Below are 18,013 nucleotides of genomic sequence, written 5' to 3'. Positions count from 1 at the left end.
CTTACTGCGGCTAACCCTCATTCCTCTTCTTTCCAGGGGATACCTCCACCTGCTCCCTGCTCCCACTAGAGATCACAATGTTATCTGCAAACAACATAGTCCTTACAGGTTCCTGTCTAATCTCGTCAGTCAGCCTGTCCATCACCACAGTGAAGAAGAAGGGACTCAGAGCTGATCCCTGATGTAGTCCCACCTCCACCTTGAGCTCCTCTGTCCCACCTACAGCACACCTCACCACTGTCTTCCAGCCCTGCACCACTCAAGCATAGTTCTCTGCCACTCCAGACTTCCTCATGCAGCATCACAGTTCCTCTGTTATGATGGTCTGTCTCTCTTCTATTTTTAATTGCTTTTTCCTCACCATTTTTCTAGCAGCGCACTACTTTCTGCAGTACAATATTTTTCAAATAATGCTCTCAATGATTTAGTGTGTTCCAACACCACTTTTATGCAGACAGAGGGAGCTGTAAGTAATCAAGAAAAGTTGGGACACCTGTTAGATGTGGTAGCACCAACTTGATCAAGGCTTGACCAACCTCCATTGCTGCAGAACAGCTTTAAGTTGTTAACCCATTTCTTGTTCCCTGAAAAAGGCCTTTTTTGTATAATTCTGAAATGTACATTATTTTTCAGTTTTGGGCATCCTTACCTTTTTTTTAACCTCTGGCAGTTCACCACTTACCCTAATACCATTTCAAGCTATTCCTTGGGCTTGAGTAGCTTGTCTGCTATTATCCATAGTTACATCAACGGTCATCACAGTATCAATATTATTACTACCATTACAAATGCAGGTGGTTAATGGATGTGGTTAAAGAGGACATGAAGGCAGTTGGTGTGAGAGAAGAGGATGCAGAAGACAGGGTTAGATGGAGGCAATTGATTCGCTGTGGCGACCCCTGAAGGGAAAAGCCGAAAGGAAAAGAAGAAGAAGAAGAGAGAAATGCAGGTATTAGATATTATATTTAATGTGCAAGAATGACAGAGTGAATGCATACAAATAATACTGTGACCACCCTATTTTTTTAATGCGTGTCTCTTGTTACAGGACATACTTTAGGCAGCATTGGTTTGCTTAATGCTGTATGTTTAATATATCTTTGTGCAATTAAATTTAGCAAGCCGTTTTGAAAACAGTTCTACGTCGGAGTGTTGAACCTTACAAAGACCAGACTAATCAGTGTCGTGACTTTCACCTGAGGAGTCATTAAATGCTGACGTTATTTCCTTGGCTGTACTCGAGCCACAGCGAGCAGACTGGTGCAACTCAAATTATACCGGCGTACCGCAATCACAACTGAGGCGGGGGCGGGTACACGAGCTGTTGTTGTGACACACGATGCAACGCTGAATCTCTGGTGACCGCAGCTACCATGGTAGATCTGGTAATTTTGCTGGGACTGCGTTGTGCTCATATAAACGAGAATGGGTCCTTACAGCCAGTGGTTACAGTGACGTTATGAACATTGAAGAGCTGCACTGGTGAGGTTTTAAAGCGCACCCTTACTTCCTCTGTTAATCCTTTGTGCCCTCCCTCGCGGTCCGTCTGACCAATCGCAGCAGTTCTTACTGAATCCCTTCTTTTGCCGCTAAAACCAAACCTGCTCCAGTTGTGCGCTGTCGTACCGTTTGTCTCTGTTATAAAAACTACATAAAAAGGTCAGTTTGTGGTTTAGACATAACTTCAGCTTTTCATTTTTGTTGCTTTTAGGGGTTGTCTTGATCAGAAAAGCTGTCCACTTTGTTGTGTTAGTGACCAACTACGGTTTTCGTCCAGGTAAGACATAAACGTCTTTCTAGCTATGCTTTAACTGCTGTCTTCAGTTTTAAAATCGAGCAACGTGCAGTGCACCATGGGGAAATAGTGTTAAACTTAATAGAGTTAAACTCGAGCAAGACCCCCTCAGTGTACCGTATGTAGAGAAAATGGCTCAATGTATAAAATGCCTCTCATGTAGTCCTGTTTTTCGTGCTAACAAATCTAAACAAACATTACAACATGTCGTGATACGGTCTACAAGATGTTCTCCAGAAGGTTCTTCACTGAAATCTAAACTTGAAATGATGGTTACTCGCTGTTAGCTAGCTTTAACCCTTCAGGTTAGAGTTACAGTCAGTGCACAAGTGAGAACTGAACCTGAATGGGTTGGATTCATTCTGCATGAAATTTAACCACTTTGCCAGTTAAATATTTCACATAAAGTAGATCAGCGCTATAGTCTCATGAATAACAAATGAAAATGCCCAAATTTCTGTATTTAACTAATTTCTACAGTGGCCCTAATGAGTTAATGTTATTCAGCTGACAAAAGGGATCAAATGTTATTTATAAAGCCAAATTTTTGACATGAAATCTATTGGTTATACGACAGCTGTGGTTACTGAGGTGTACATGTCCCAGGCATTGAGTAAAATGTGCCTAATAACATTAATTTCATGAAAAAACAATTGCATCATCCAGATTAACCAGCCGTTAACCTAGATATGCAGGTAGTTGCTGGATTGTTTCATCTATTACCATGTCAATATATCGGACAGAGTGATGTGAGATTTCTGTTGCATTTGGATGCAAACAGCTGGAACAAATTACAGTCAGTACAGAGAAAGACATGAGAAGGTGCTGCTGGTTGAAGTTCTGCTGAAGTACTGTTGGTAGAATTTTACAGAGATAAAAGCCCCTGTCTTCTTAGGACAACTTGGTCTCTTAACAAACCAACAGACTACATCACACTGTCCTGATATAACTGAACCTGATTTGTGTCAACAGTCCAGGCTGGTGTGTTGAATGTTTTCTTTGGGCACTTTAGCCTCTTAGTATCAATTAGTCAATATTTGAATGCCACAGTCTATCTCAGTGTTGTTTCTGGCCATGTGTATCTCTTTATAGCCACAATTGACTGGCTTTCAGTCGCTTATTTCCATGGGATAATTTCACAGAGCAAAAATAATCATCTACTGATTTCATTACCATGGCAGTGAGTTTCTTCAGTGGCCTCTGCAGTCAGCGGGTGTGAATGTAGTAGAGCACCTTTGGTATGTGGTAGAACTGCAGCATGGAAGCGGTGCAGATGAATTTGCAGAAATGATGTGGTGAATCATGCAAACATCGACCAGAATCTGAGAGGAAGGTTTCCAACATCTTGTGCAATCCGTGGACCAAGAACTGAAGTGTTTGTCAGCAAAGGGAGTTCTGAGCCAGGTGTTCCTAATGAATTTCTCACTGAGAGTGTATTCTTCCAGAACAGTATCGTTCTCCCATTAATGTGACTGCTAATGGAAATAAAATGTATATTCTCTCAATTTCCCATAGTTAAACTAATGTTGCATACAATATAAATTCTCTGCTGATATTTCTGCATTTAACTCCGGTTCCAATTGTAAGTGTACTTTGGAAGAAAAGCAGATTTGTCTTTATGAGTTTGTAATGACATACAGTTTAGAAATAATTCTTGAAAATGTTACTTTGTATCTTCAGACCTGGATCCTAACCCTGACTTATGAGTCTTCATTTTTGAGACCAATTCCCTCTTTAATTTTATTAAAACTTTCAATTTGTCTATTTTAAAGTAATATGTGTGGAGATGTTATGCTCTTAATTCTGCATGCAGATAGCATAAGATTTACTAGATAATACCATATGGTTACTCTTTGAAAGTGTCAGTAGTTGTTTATATGTTGGAGGTTGTATATCAGCTGTACATATCAGGGGTATTATGGTTCTTTCTCAGGTTCAAAATCAACGTTGGTGCCAATCAGCACCTGAAAATGGGAATCTCTGGACTGCTTCAGTTCATCAAAGATGCAGCAGAGCCCATCAATGTGAAAAAATACAAAGGGCAGACTGTGGCTGTGGACACCTACTGTTGGCTACATAAAGGAGCCTTTTCATGTGCTGAGAAGCTTGCTAAAGGAGAACCAACTGACCAGTAAGAAGTTTCATGACTTTCAGTGAATGAAAAAGAGATGTTGAGAAGTATGCCACTGTTTTAGTAACCTCCTTGCTTTGAGGATTGGATGTCCAGGACTGAAACTGACCTTTAACTTTGTTCCATCCTAGGTATGTCTGGTACTGTATGAAGCTGGTGGACATGCTGTTGACCTTCAGTGTCAAGCCAATTCTGGTGTTTGATGGCCGCAATCTGCCGTCAAAACAAGAGGTGGAAAACACTCGGAGGATGTGAGTATTTACCTTGATTGTGTCACAGTTTGGCTACATCTAGACAGGAGGTCCTAAACCTTATTACAACAGTAATGAAACTGTATTTGTTACCTGAGTGCAACGAGACATTAAAACTGAAGAACAGGAACTTTGTGCGGCAACGGTAATTCTGAGTGCAGACAAACCATTTTGAGCAGGAGCAGAACACCCGAGCAAAGACTAATTCAGTGAAAGGACAGGGTTTTGAGGAAAAGCATCGCAAAATCTGAACATAAATTGAAGAAATAAACTGAACGACCACGCTCTTGATTAACGATGGGAAAGTAACTCTGCAGAATTGCATATGAGACAGGTAGAAGGCAGAAAGGGATTATTTTCATGGAAAAAAATCTAAATATTTCTGTATGATAAACAGATAATATATTAGGGGTTAAATCATCAACAGAAGGACTGTCGGTGTTTGCTAATGAGTATATAGGTAGTTGAAAATTGCTCCACCTGGGCAAAAGTACCACAATAATGCACAATTGATGCACACTTTTCCTAATATCACCTTGAGGTGTCATTTATTCCTGATTCTTGTATTCTTTAAATGTTTCTAAATCATCAGTCTTTCTCTGATTAGTAATTTAAGAACCCTACTGTATATTACATTTCTGCTGCACAAGGTAAGAGCAGTGACATAGTTACTGTGAATGTTTTTGTGTATGAACATAGTGCTCTTTCTTCAAAATATACCAAGGATCAGTGCAGAGTAAACAATCAGAAAGCTTGTGTCAATATAGGTTTGTATTGTCCGCTACAGAAAGTAATAATTCAAAATGCAAAATTCACCAAAAAATAACACCTAAGGAGGGGCAGTGTTAGTTTAGTCACACACAGCAGACCATGGCTGCACTGTGCCGCCACACTGGGAATACTGGTGTTTTGTCAACAAAGTCAAGGAAGTAAATTTTGCTTAGTGTCATACAGCATCATGCCACAAGAAGGCAGGAACACTGAAGAAGAGAACAGAGCTCAACTCAGACTGCAGTGTGACTTTGTGTTCAGGGACAGAGGAAGCTGAGAGGAAACCAAGCAACTGGATCAGAGTGTTGCTGAAACCTGAGATCAAATAGCTGATAAATAGACAATCTTTAAGAAATGATTTTTCATTCAAACATTGTCAGAATTATCTTCTTTTCTCTATTTCTTTTCTTTAGCTGAATATCTGCAACTTTTGAACTGATAAAAACACTCTTCAGGCCTAACCTGGCAATTCTGAACCTCATTAAAAAGAAATGCATCAAATATTGACCAGACAAATAAGTGATCAAAAATGACATCATTCCAGCAGAACCACACTCCTTAGAGAATATTGTAGCTATTAGCAATTGTGGCAGTCACAGAAAATGGAACTCTGCTATCACCCAGAGCTTCAGAGAAGTATTGATGTCCTGTGCCAAACACAATAATCCGATGTTTTTCAGTGTGGTTACAAACATGCTCAGACAATGCCTGGTTTATTCGAAGGACTGCATTCCAAAACAGCAACAGAGCAACATTATTTGCATGAAGGTGCAGAAAAGAATGTACAGACCTGTCGACATCCCCTTCACAAACAAATACTTTACATTTGAGGAGTAAAAGATATCCAAAGCATTGTTATATCTGTGCTATACCTGGGACTGTCTTAATTTCCAGTACAGCAGCATAGAAAGAGCGTCACCACTACCGGCATTTTCTTTCCCTCATTGTTTTCATTTTGTCTTGTATTGTGATTAAGATTTTTTACAAACCGCCACTATATATATTCACTCAGTACAAAGCATTCCATTATTCAGTCTTTTATGTACCTTTCAGACGCAGAGAAGCTAACCTTCAAAAGGGTAGACAGCTGCTACGTGAAGGCAAGCTGTCTGAGGCCAGAGACTGTTTTAACCGCTGCGTTAACATCACTCCAGCTATGGCTCATAACCTTATTAAGGTGAGGACTTGTTTGCTCCTGCTAGACTTGACTAAACAATACAATTTGTCAACTCCTCCTTTGGTCAGATGCCAGGGTTTCTGCATATTTATTCTTTTATTGAGAACATCATGGAAGATTTAAACAATTAGAAGAAGCAAGATTGAATTCAGCTGACATGGCTTTTCCAAGGTCAGTGTTGATTCTAATTTTTAGCAGTCAAGGAAGACTGATAACTGATGTTGGAACTAATATCAATTTGCGGAAAAATGAAAGTCTTTGTTTTAAAGTTGTTTTAGTATTACACAAACTCCAATGCTAGATTTAGCTGAAGTGTTGTTGTTCATGTATGTTTTACATATTTTTTATTTTTTTTAAAAAAGAGCCTCTCAACGTTTATCCTTCAGTGCTGACATTCTATTACTCGTGGTGTTAACTAATCACATAGTGCTGTGGATGAGACCATGATGGAAACCAGAGTGATGACTATAGACATTGTAGTACATTTTTAAATTAATTTGTTTAATTGGAAATTGTTTTTTATTAAAATAATATAATTGACTAAATGAATTTTGTGTGTGTGCTTCCTTGAACCAGGTGGCCAGGGCCAGAGGGGTGGACTGTGTAGTGGCCCCGTATGAAGCTGATGCTCAGTTAGCTTACCTCACTAAGTGTGGCTTGGCCCAGGCTGTCATCACTGAGGACTCCGACCTGCTGGCATTTGGCTGCAAAAAGGTATCTAGCACTAGACCGAGGAGGCTCAGTTCCACCTGGAAGCTGTCACTGCTTTGTGTATGAACTGAGTGAAAAAAAATAAAATAAAAAGAAAAGTAAACTTTAAGACTTAGTCTTAGGTTGCTCAGGCAGTTTCAATGCTTACAAAGACTATTGTGGTTAGAACAAGGAATTTCAGGAATAAAGGTGGAAGGCCATTATTGAAGAACAGTAACATCAGTCATAACAAATGACACTGCAAAAATCATAGCATTAAACACATCTGCATTTGTTGCATTTGTTATTATTACCTTTGTTTAACCAGGTTTGTCCCATTGAAATCTAAGATCTCTTTTACAAGAGAGACCTGGCCAAGAATGACAGTGCATACAGTTAAAAACAACAGTTTTAGCACACAGTCACATTTGAATATAGATATAAAAATACAAATAATTAATTTTACAAGATTAGTTAAAATAAAACATTTTCTCTCAATAAAACATTTGCACTCCAGAAGCCTGCATATGATTGGATTGATCATAACCTAAAATGCATTCAGAGATACCAGACTTTGGAGTTTGAGCTCCGACTGCAAAATGCTCCATGTAGTTGGAACAGCAAATCTAGAAGCATTCTTCCCCATTTCTGGTCTGACCTTAGGAACAGTGAAATGCAGAAAGTCCTGCGAGCGGAAGCTGTAGGCCCTATTATTCCTGATTAAAAGAGATGATAAATAAGATGGGATCATCTGAAGAATAGCCTTATAAATCAAGACATACCAATGTTTGAGCCTGCGAACATGTACAGAGGGCCAGTTTACTTTAGAATACAAGATGCAGTGATGTGTTAAAGCTCCACAGTTTGTAATAAACCTCAAAGCGCCATGATTTTTAGCTAAACTTATTTAGACAGTAACAAATATAATCTTTAAAGAAGTGGAAAATTAACTCATTTCAAAGCAATGGTTATTTTTTTGCAAGCAGGGGTGACAAAGACTATATAACATTGATCCAACTCACTGGATGTAGACTTGAAGTACCAGCTTGCCATTCTATAGCTCTGTGGAGAATATTTTATTATATTAACATAGATCTGTGTTTTTAAATCCTGCAGGTAATCCTCAAAATGGACAAGCAGGGCAATGGCCTGGAGATAGACCAGAGTAACCTGGGCCGCTGTCACAGCCTGGGCAACGTTTTCACAGAAGAGAAGTTCCGCTACATGTGCATCCTCTCTGGCTGTGACTATCTGGCCTCCCTGCATGGCATCGGTCTGGGGAAGGCTTGCAAACTGTTGCGTCTCGCAAAAGAGCCTGATATACTTAAGGTGAGAGCAGAGGGCGAGGCCATGAAGTGTAACTATGAATTTCACAGGGTAACAGCTAACTGAACTCAAGAGGAGCCTTAGTTTAAAAGACAACCTTACATGGGAACTTATTCTGCCCACTATAACTGCTCCTGAAGAAAAATATTATATTCATCCCTTTTGCCATAAAACATTATATTTGATAATGAATAGGTGTAGCAGTATTTCTTTATGCTTCCTAATTTGGCCTTCATTTTTTTAAAAAATTGATTGTTTTGTATTCATCCATCGAATGTTTCCACCTATTGTTTTTCATATGTGCCTGATAATAATTGTTGTGCAAGAAGATGACTTTCTACTTCTGTGCTCCAAATGTGGACATAAAAATTCTTTGTTGTTTGATGTTTAAATCCTTGGGTCAGGCCATGCATTCACCATTCTTAGAGGTCCAACACATTTAAAGGCAGACAATGTCATTTTTACAATAATTAACAACATGCAGTTAGCACCCATGCTCAGTTTATTGCCTTCATGTAAAACCTTTATTCGTCTGATGTAACCAGTTCCTAAGGTTAACAGTCCTTATGTAGATTGTACATTGTGATGGACAGCATATCAGTGCTGCCTGTGCAGAAGCAAAGCCAAAATTTTGCAGAAATGGGCGCTGCCATCTTGTTGTAGTGATGCCATTTGCAACCAGAGTCTGTAGCAGTTCAAAGATGCCGACACAAAGTGCCTCACCCAAATATGAGCACCTAGCCCAGCTAGCTCATCAAGATATTTTGGTGTCAGTTCTGGGGAGCTGAGAGGTTGTCTATTTTTATTTACAGTTTGATAATACTATGTGACTGTCATTAGTGAGTCAGTCTGCTGATTTTATATGCAACATTCAGTAAAGGTGCAGTTAGCTGTGAATCCAACTGGGCATACACTGCTCGTTAGCCATTTGACTATTGGTGCTGCCCCAGGCTCACGTTAAATATAATGTTTTTACCAATGATTCAAATTCCATGAACAACAACACCAGTTCCAAATGATGGCTATTAGTAGGAACTATAATATAAAACTGTTGGTATTTTTGTTCAAATACTCACTGAATGCACACAGAAAGTCAGTAGTAGTCTTTTTAATGAACTGTCCTATTTACAACACTTCTCATCTTCCTGTTAGGTGATCAGAAAGATGGGCCAGTACCTGAAGATGAGTATCGTCGTCCCTGAACAGTACATCGAGGGATTCATCAGAGCCAATAACACCTTCCTTTACCAGCTGGCGTTTGATCCTGTCAAGAGGAAGGTTGTACCCCTGAACCCTTACCCAGAGCACATTGACCCCGCCACCCTCAGTTACGCTGGACTGTATCCTCCTGTCTTGAATCACATCAAATGTAGTATCACCTCTGGTTATATGTGACTTAGGAGTCTGCAATGTTAAATTCCTCTCTTAACTTGCCTGTATTCTATCCTTGATGCTGCTGAATTCAGTAATCTAGGGGATGACAAAGGTTTGCAGATGGCCCTGGGAAACCTTGACATCAACACCATGGAGAGGATAGATGACTTCAACCCTGACCAACCTATTCAACAGGTACCGGATCACAGTCAACTAAAGGTGTCGCGATGCTCAGAATTAAGTGTTGTATTTAATCGGGAAATTTGCAAATGTCTTTTCAGCAACGTAAACCCCGCAGTCACAGCTGGAATGACTCGCGGGTCTCCACAGGATCCAGTATTTGGAGCAAAGGCTTCACCCAAACGTCTGCTGGCTCTTCCCAGCCTGCTGCGCTCACAGACAGACCTCCCTCCACTAGGGGGAAGGAGAGAGTCGTCAGCTTGGATGTCCTGAGGCTGTCTTGTAGAGAGCTGCAGGTGAAGAGGCCCAGAGAGGGTGAGCTGCTCCTACTGTGTTTATGTTGATCACTGGCTGAATGTAACTATGTACAGTTCCTCTAACTACTTGAAGTAATTGTTCTTTATTTAGGCATTTTGATTTTAGGTGTATTTATACTTCTATTCTGCTACACTGCAGTATCTATTTTACTACGCTGACTGCTGCATTACATTAATGACTACATTAACTTTACAGCTTTAGTTATTAGTGATGTTGCATATTTCTAAAATATGTTTCGTTATAACTTAAACTGACTTGAACAGTAAGTTTAAAGAGGTAACACTGTTGACTAAAAGTCACTTTCATGGAAAAATATTAATAATGTTCATGTTTATAGCTTTTGAAATGTGACATTTCTCTGCTTTCCATTTGAAACTTTTGAATTTTGGCACTATTTGTCGGACAAACAGACACTGTGATCGTGTTACTTTGGGCTATGGATAATTGCTAATTGTCTATAATTAAGTAGCATTTTTGCTACTTTATGAATTCTAATAAACAAAGTTTATGCAAATTTGTCAGCATGGTGAGAAAACTAAATATTTAGATTCAGACAGGGAAAAGTAGGAAAAATAAATCAATGTGGTATCAACCAAGAACCGCAGTGTTTCTGGTCCAAGTCCAGCTGGAGACCTTTGATGCGTCTACCTCTGTCTTATGAAAGCATAAAATGAGTCCAAAAGTAACTGTTAAAAGTAATAAAATAGAATATGACAAAGTAATAATAAAAAAAGATCATTTATTTACAGAACATGCAACTTCACAAGAAACCTTTTTGTCTGAGCTCATCATTTTTGTCTTCCTGTAGACTCTAGTCTATCAGACCAGGATGTGCTGCACCAATATTCCTGTTCAAGTCCGAAGCGATCCAAGTCTGACCAGCCAAAAGATGAGAACACACTGACCGTCCAGCCCCGGCCACGCAATCGCTTCGCTACAGTGTTGCAGAAGAGGAATGAGGAAGCTCAGGGGGACAGTCAGCCTACCCGAAGCAGGTGACCATGTACCCATGATTCTATCACACTGAGACCCATTACTGAGTAATCAAGAGACATAGTAGAAGTTTTGACAAGATAGATGCTAAAGCCAAAGCAATAGTCCGACTAGTAGATATAATAATTTTTTCCATGATCATGCAGCTTTAGTATGTGGTAAGGAGAGCATGTGTATTATCCTGGTATGACTGTGTTTCTTCCCACATGTAGATTCTTCAGCAGCTCCAGCTCAGCAGTCAGTCTGAGCACAAGGGAGCCACTCCAGGAGAATTTACTTCAGGCTTTGGAGCCCACAGCTTTGGATGCCACTCTGGATGAGACCCAAAGCAGTGATGGCCCCGACATCCCATCTGTGGAAACACCGAGCCCACCTCTGTCGCTTAGCACTACATCTCCCACTTCAGCTAGCCAGGGCCTCAAGCTGTTCGGCTGGTTAGGCAGCTCCTCTGTAACCAAGCAATCAGGAACACCAAAGTCATCCTCAGGCCTGGCTGCACTGCATCAGTTCCAGTATAAAAAGGAAGGGTTTTCCTCTTCTCCAAAGTCTTGCAGACCCTCTAGAGACTCGTCTCCCCATCAGCGATCCTCCCCCGACAGAAAATCAAAAGACAAGGACGACCTTCCAGACTCCCCTCCCTCCCAGGACAGTGCTTACTTCTCACAGTCCCAGCCTTACCACACTTCCTTCCACCAAGAGGAACCCCCCACCTCTAGCCTCTCTTCCTCCTGCCAGGAAGATGTTTTATCTGTACGTCTCCACCACATTTACAAATGTTTATCAATCCGTTGTGGTTGGGTCAGCCGTTACAAATACATCGTCATCAGAGTTTAATGCCTCATGAGTGGGTGTGCAGAAACCTGTCTTAGGAGCACAACTTTGTGTTCTGACGTCTGTCTTTCATGTGTTTCTCAGGAAATTAATTCAAGCAAAGATTCAGAGCCGCAGCAGAGTCCCACTCACTCTGCAGAAGCAGATAGGAAACCTGGCATGCTGAGATCAAAGGTGGGATTTTACACACTCATGCATATACATGTATACATATATATAAACACACTATTGTTCAAAGGTTTGAGATCACTTAGAAACGTCCTTATTTTTGAAAGAAAATCTTTTTTTTTTCAATGAAGATAACATGAAATGACATGAAATGAATCATAAATACATTGTTAATGTGGTAAATGACTATTCTATCTGGAAACAGCTGATTTTTATTATGTACATAGTGGGTACAGAGGAACATTTCCAGCAACCATCACTCCTGTGTTCTAATGCTACATTGTGTTAGCTAATGGTGTTGAAAGGCTAATTGATGATTAAAAAACCGTTGTACAATTTTCGGTTTAATCATGTTTGATTCTTCTTTTGAAGCTGCAGTACAGGCATAGCAAATATTCCTCAAATTTATTTCCAGTTAAATAGTGGAGGAGAGTTGGTGCAGCTGAAAAAGGTAGCAAATTTCATTAGCATGAGTATTAGCAGCATGTGATTGAGTTTGTAATGTGAATTTCCTCCACAATGGACAAGTAAACTTTAGAACATTAACATCACAGCCATACACTCTTAATGTCATTTTCTTTACCAGCAAAGCTTCAAAAGACAGAGCGGTTATCAGCCGTTGCCTGAACTTTCCACTGAAAAGTTCATAAGTGGTTCCTGTTCTCTGAAAATGCGCAAAATCTTTGAAGTGTTGTTCAGCAGAACGTTCACACACTCACTTAAAAGTAAACTCTTACAATAAACACACCAAACAGTTTTCTGTTATGTTTCTGTCCTTTTCTGCTCCTGTCGCATTTCAGAATCTTAGCAGATGACACTCAGCCTGCATCGGCATATTCTCATGAGGAGTGATTGTACATGATTCAATAGTATGTCCATTGTGTCTGTAGTATGTAGTACAAACAGAAGCATAAATAAAAAATACCCTTGAGGATAAGGACGTAAGGTCTTTTTGGTTAACTCAACAGTTTCAGAACCAATACGGAGAAAAAGTATGAAGAACTGAAGAAAAGTATTTTCAGGGTTTTTGAATTCGGTCAACAATATCTGCGAGACCATTTCTGATTTGCTGATTTTTCAAAAATTAAACTTTGGATGGTTGATAAAAATATTTGTAAAATTTTATATTGGTATATTAAATACTTTCTGAGATCATTTTTAACTTGTCGTCAACCCACTTTCTTTTCACACTAAGACATTTGAGGCCATATTTGAACCAAAATCTGCAATATTTATTAAATATGTAAGGCCTGAATATATCAGATAAGCTGTTGATCCACAATAGGTATGGAAAGTTGATCCACCAAAACAAAAATACTGCTTGATAGTCGAGTAGAAGTCCTGAAGTCAAGTGGTTCTTCACTGGTGAAAAATTACTGCAAATTTTAGGCTTTTATCTTTAGTAGCACCTGAGCGATTACCATTCAAACATAGCTTCAAATTTCAGTGTGTGAAAGAAACATGCCTAGCGTGGGTAGGTGGGCTGTTAAAAACACACACACACACACACACACACACCCACGCACACAGAGAGAGAGAGAGAGAGCAGTAAACTCTCCCTAAAACTGCAAAGGGTGACTTTATTGTAGTGTTTGTGTATTAAGCAAACAATTTTTATCAGTTGGATTTAGAAGTGTTACTAAGTGGATTTATTTTCCAAAATATGACAGAGCCACTTGTTTTTACTGCCTTCCCATCTTTCTGTGAACTTAGGTTTGTCAAGTTGTCACTCCATCTCAGAGCTGTGCACTGGCACTGATCTTATGTTGGAGTTTATTATAAAATAAAATTAGAATGTAAGCAATGTTTTTCACAACTGTAAACACTGTGTGCACACTGCTCTGTATTTATTCTAGTCTCCTGTATGCGGTCTTTCTTTGTCAAGGTTTCTGGTCTGTCAAAACTGAACACGAGCAGCCAGGCTCAAGCAGCAAAGGTACGAACGCTGGGCCCAGCCAGGGCCAGCGGGCTGAGGAAGAAGTCTGGTGGCTCTGTGAAGAAACTCTCCCCCCCCAATAACGAGAACAACCCTGGTGTCCAGGCCACAATCAGTAGCCTCTGGAAGAACTTCAGCTTTGCAAAGTAAGAGAGAAACACTCAAGTTACTTTGCAGATCAAACGTGTCATTTTCATTTCATTTTTTACTTGCACCTGATTTCAAGTTGTGTAGTCACCATAATGGAATATCATGAAAGTGGAAAAACTAAAATTCTACTAGTTTTGCTTCAATACATCCATTACTGTGTTACAGAATAACAGGTCTGTTAAACACTTCAGTGATATGTTTGTTTATAGCAGTCATCAAGTCATACTCACTGATTTTCTGACATTTTGGTTTTACTACTCTGATCTACGCAAATGTGTTTAATTAGTTTCTGTTATTTGTTGTACACAGTGGACTAAATCAGTGGCATCAGCTGGAATGAACATTTATAGACACTTAGCAGCAGCATCCATCCATTATCTATCTATCTATCTATCTATCTATATATATATATCTATATATATATATATATCTATATATATATATATATATATATATATATACACACCACTTAATCCTCATTAGGGTCTGGCTGGAGTCTATCCCAGCTGACTTCGGGCAGAGGCAGGGGACACCGGGCTACAGATAGACACAATCACAGTCACATTCACACCTACGAACAATTTAGAATCACCAGTTAACCTCAGCATGTTTTTGGACTGGGAGGAAGCTGGAATACCCAGAGAAAACCCACACATGTACAGGGAGAACATGTAAACTCCATGCACAAAGATCCCAGGAAGGTTGGTGCACAAACCAGGGATCTTCTCCATGCAAAGCAACAGTACGACCACCGCTCCACTGTGCAGCCCTGGGGGCAACATGATTTTACAAAATCAGTTTTTATTTTTATTTTTTTGCTGCTGGATCATAATTAAGTGAACTAGACTCAGCGACAAAGGAATTCAGTACTTTTTTTAAATTACAAAAAGTAAGATCCACTATTCTTGAAAAGTTTGAGGAGTATTCATGAGATTATTCATACGTTATAATAATTTATTTTTTCAAAGTTTTTTTGGCATTTTGGCTTTAATGAATAGTGACAGTGGAGAGGCAGGAAACATGAGGAAAATGGGAAGAAAATGACAAGCAGTAAAGAGCTAGGTCTGCTGGGAATCAAATGCACACATTTATACTACCAGGCTGTTCAAAAGTCTTTAGAAAGCTATTAGTTACAGCATGTAAACCCCGCTGTGATCTGAGCAACATGTGAGCTTTCTGCTTGTTCAAAAACTTCAGTCATGTTTCTCTTGGAAAAATTTAGAATATCGCAGAATGTTTTTTCACATTTAAGCCAACTCAGGCTGAAACCACATTTTTCACATAGTTAAAGGATGCTGTCAAAAGGAAAGAGGAAGCGTTTTAGGTCACAGACTCACTCCAACCTACACGTGGAATGTTATGGCTGTGATAAATCTGTAGCTCTGAGCAGTAAAGTAGTTTCTATTATACCAGCTGTGAAACCTCCACTTTTGTGTTTTCAGAAACACCCAGAAGATGAGTCCCAGTATGAAAGGAGAGGCCATGTCTCCAGTCAAAGACAACCTCCTGGCCTGCTGACCTTGTCTGACATGAACTTAATCAGCAAAAATGCTCTGAATTCACAGACTGAATGCTCTGCTATTGGAGCTTAACCTTTAAACATACCATGTATGTTAATGATCTCACCACTCGCTCTCATCAACCTACTATTTTTTACTGTACTTTTAAATAAACCAACTATCTTCTGAAGTGAAGTCATAAGTGTATCCTGTGTGTGTGCTCTGGAGTTCTCCAATTGTGCACAAATGTTGTGCCTTTACTCGCATCACATTTTGCTTTTGTACTTCAACAGAGCAGAACACGTGTCACCCAGTGTGGTGGTGTAAAAATGCACAAAGCATACTTGGGTGCGTGGTGAAAATGAGTTACCTGCATGCAAGCTGAGGAATTTAGTGGTAAGACTGCTGGCTTCTTCTGTCTCCCGAGCAATGTTGAGTAACTTCACCTGCTGGTTTGTGCACAGGCTTGAAGCGTTCAGAACAGAATGAATCCTCTCACTTCACATAAGACATCAGCTCAAGACTGTGCTCTTATGTGCATCTTAAGGAGAGTAAACCCATCCTCACACTGCAAAAACTCACAATCTTACCAAGTCTGTTTCTCTTATTTTTAGTCAAAATGTCTCATCCCACTTGATTTAAGATAAATTCACTTAAGAGAGATTTCAGCAAGATGGAGGGACTTATTTTGACCCTTGTGTCATCCTTTAAAACAGGTCAAAATGTGGGGGAAAAAAAAAATATATATTTTCACAGTGAAACTTCTGATGTCCACATTTTCAACATTTTTGGGAAATATTTGAACTTTTTTTTTTTGGTGGAAAAAAGAAATGCTAAAAATGTTTCTTTAAGAACATTTATTTAAAAAATCAACCAAAATCCAGTGAAATTCGCTGGATTTTGGTAGATTTTTTTTTTGTGAACTTTCTTAAAGAAAATATTAGAAATTTTACTGACATGTATGTGATCATTTTAGATATTTTTAGCTTTTTTTCTGGAAGGTTTGTGCTTATTTTTTGAAAATACAAGAATATTCTTGCCAATCTTTTTTTAATAATGGGAAACTTTTAAGGAATTATTGGTATTTTCTTCCTGAAGGTTTTGCAAATTTTCAGAAATTTAGGAAATGTTTTTGCTGATTTTTTTTGTTTTTTGTTTTGGGCGGGGAGGATTTTTTTTTTCAGACAAGGAAACAATATTTTTTGGTGCCCTTAAAAGAAGACAACAGGAGGGTTAAGACAATGCATCTTAAATATCTTGTTAAGTCAATCAATCTTGAAATTATCTTGTTCTGGGTTGTTTTTTATAAGGAAACTCAAGTTTATTACATCTCAAATTAGGAGGTTACATGAAAGCAAAAATCTTTTTTTGAGTGAAAAACTGGTATTTTTTTTAAGCATCTCTGGCTGATTTTAAGACACCTAAGCTTGACAATCCTGGTAAAACATAGCTTAAAATAAGTTTGCGAAGCTAATTTTAAGATGCTAATATTCTAAATATATCTTATTTCAAGAAATCTTACCAAGCTATTTTTCACTTGTTCTATTGGCAGATTTTTTTCATTCATTTCAAGAGTGAAAGTTCCTTGAAATAAGATTTGTCATCTTTTATCTGCCTCTGAGCAGTAAGTGTAGCAATGTAAGCTTCATATCAAATCAAACTGTTTACTCTGATGGGCTGATACAAAGTGCTGCTTCCTAAATTTTTTACTCTGACCCCTAAAATAAGGGAGGGGCTCATGATTCCTCTTTGTATTGCAGGCAGTGGTGAGTTAGGAGCAGATTTTTTCCGAAAAACTGCATTTAAATGAAGTTTAAAAACATCTAAACCCGACATGTCATTCCATGCATAAGATGGACTCTTTGCAAAGCAGGGCTGTAGCTTGTAATGTAGGAGGGATGAGGGCTCAATAATGCGCTCCTCCCACTCAGCGACCCAGGTATCTGCATTTTTTATCACTTGGATTTCTTCCCCAAGTTTCCCAAAATGGAGATTTTGTTTTCCAACCTTATAAATGGAACATGGAAATGTCTGTGTTCTTTGCAATTCCACCAAACCAACATTTAAACTCTAAACTTTGAGCTGGTTTCTTTAATATAATGAGCTAAATGGGGCTATAAAGAAGCTAAATTATTCAGTATTTCATATAGAAAACAAACATAACTGAAAATACTGCCACCTCATCAGTCCTCTCATGAACCTTTCGTTGTATCCTCTGACCTCTGGGTTGTGAACCACTGCGCTAAACGTCAACTAGTAATGCAGAACTTTTGGCATATTGGTGCAGTATGTAAAGGACTAGAGCACTTCCACCACGAAGAGTAGAGATGGCTGACCTTCCTCCTTATGCCAGCTTTATCTTTAATGTCAGTGATAATTGTGACAGGTTTGTCAAAGAAGATGGATGGGCCCAAAGTAATTTT

The 18,013-nt window shown here is 39.0% G+C and overlaps 1 protein-coding gene across 1 annotated transcript; it reads left to right on the top strand.

The window, feature by feature from the left end:
• The first annotated feature begins 460 nt into the window (after nt 1-460).
• exo1 (exonuclease 1) lies at nt 461-15,785 on the top strand. The gene is made up of 15 exons (XM_022199136.2): nt 461-949; nt 1,712-1,777; nt 3,729-3,926; nt 4,058-4,177; nt 6,002-6,125; nt 6,702-6,839; nt 7,932-8,144; nt 9,294-9,481; nt 9,608-9,710; nt 9,797-10,010; nt 10,822-11,008; nt 11,219-11,756; nt 11,922-12,011; nt 13,891-14,087; nt 15,534-15,785. Exons 1-15 carry the CDS (start codon nt 870-872, stop codon nt 15,607-15,609), a joined length of 2,532 nt encoding a protein of 843 aa, XP_022054828.2. The 5' UTR covers nt 461-869; the 3' UTR covers nt 15,610-15,785.
• Nucleotides 15,786-18,013: the final 2,228 nt, after the last annotated feature.

Source organism: Acanthochromis polyacanthus, chromosome 15 (assembly GCF_021347895.1).
Source record: "Acanthochromis polyacanthus isolate Apoly-LR-REF ecotype Palm Island chromosome 15, KAUST_Apoly_ChrSc, whole genome shotgun sequence".
Taxonomy (NCBI): Eukaryota; Metazoa; Chordata; class Actinopteri; family Pomacentridae; genus Acanthochromis; species Acanthochromis polyacanthus.
The sequence above is the reverse complement of the archived record's forward strand: the minus strand, read 5'-3'. Positions and strand labels throughout refer to the sequence as shown.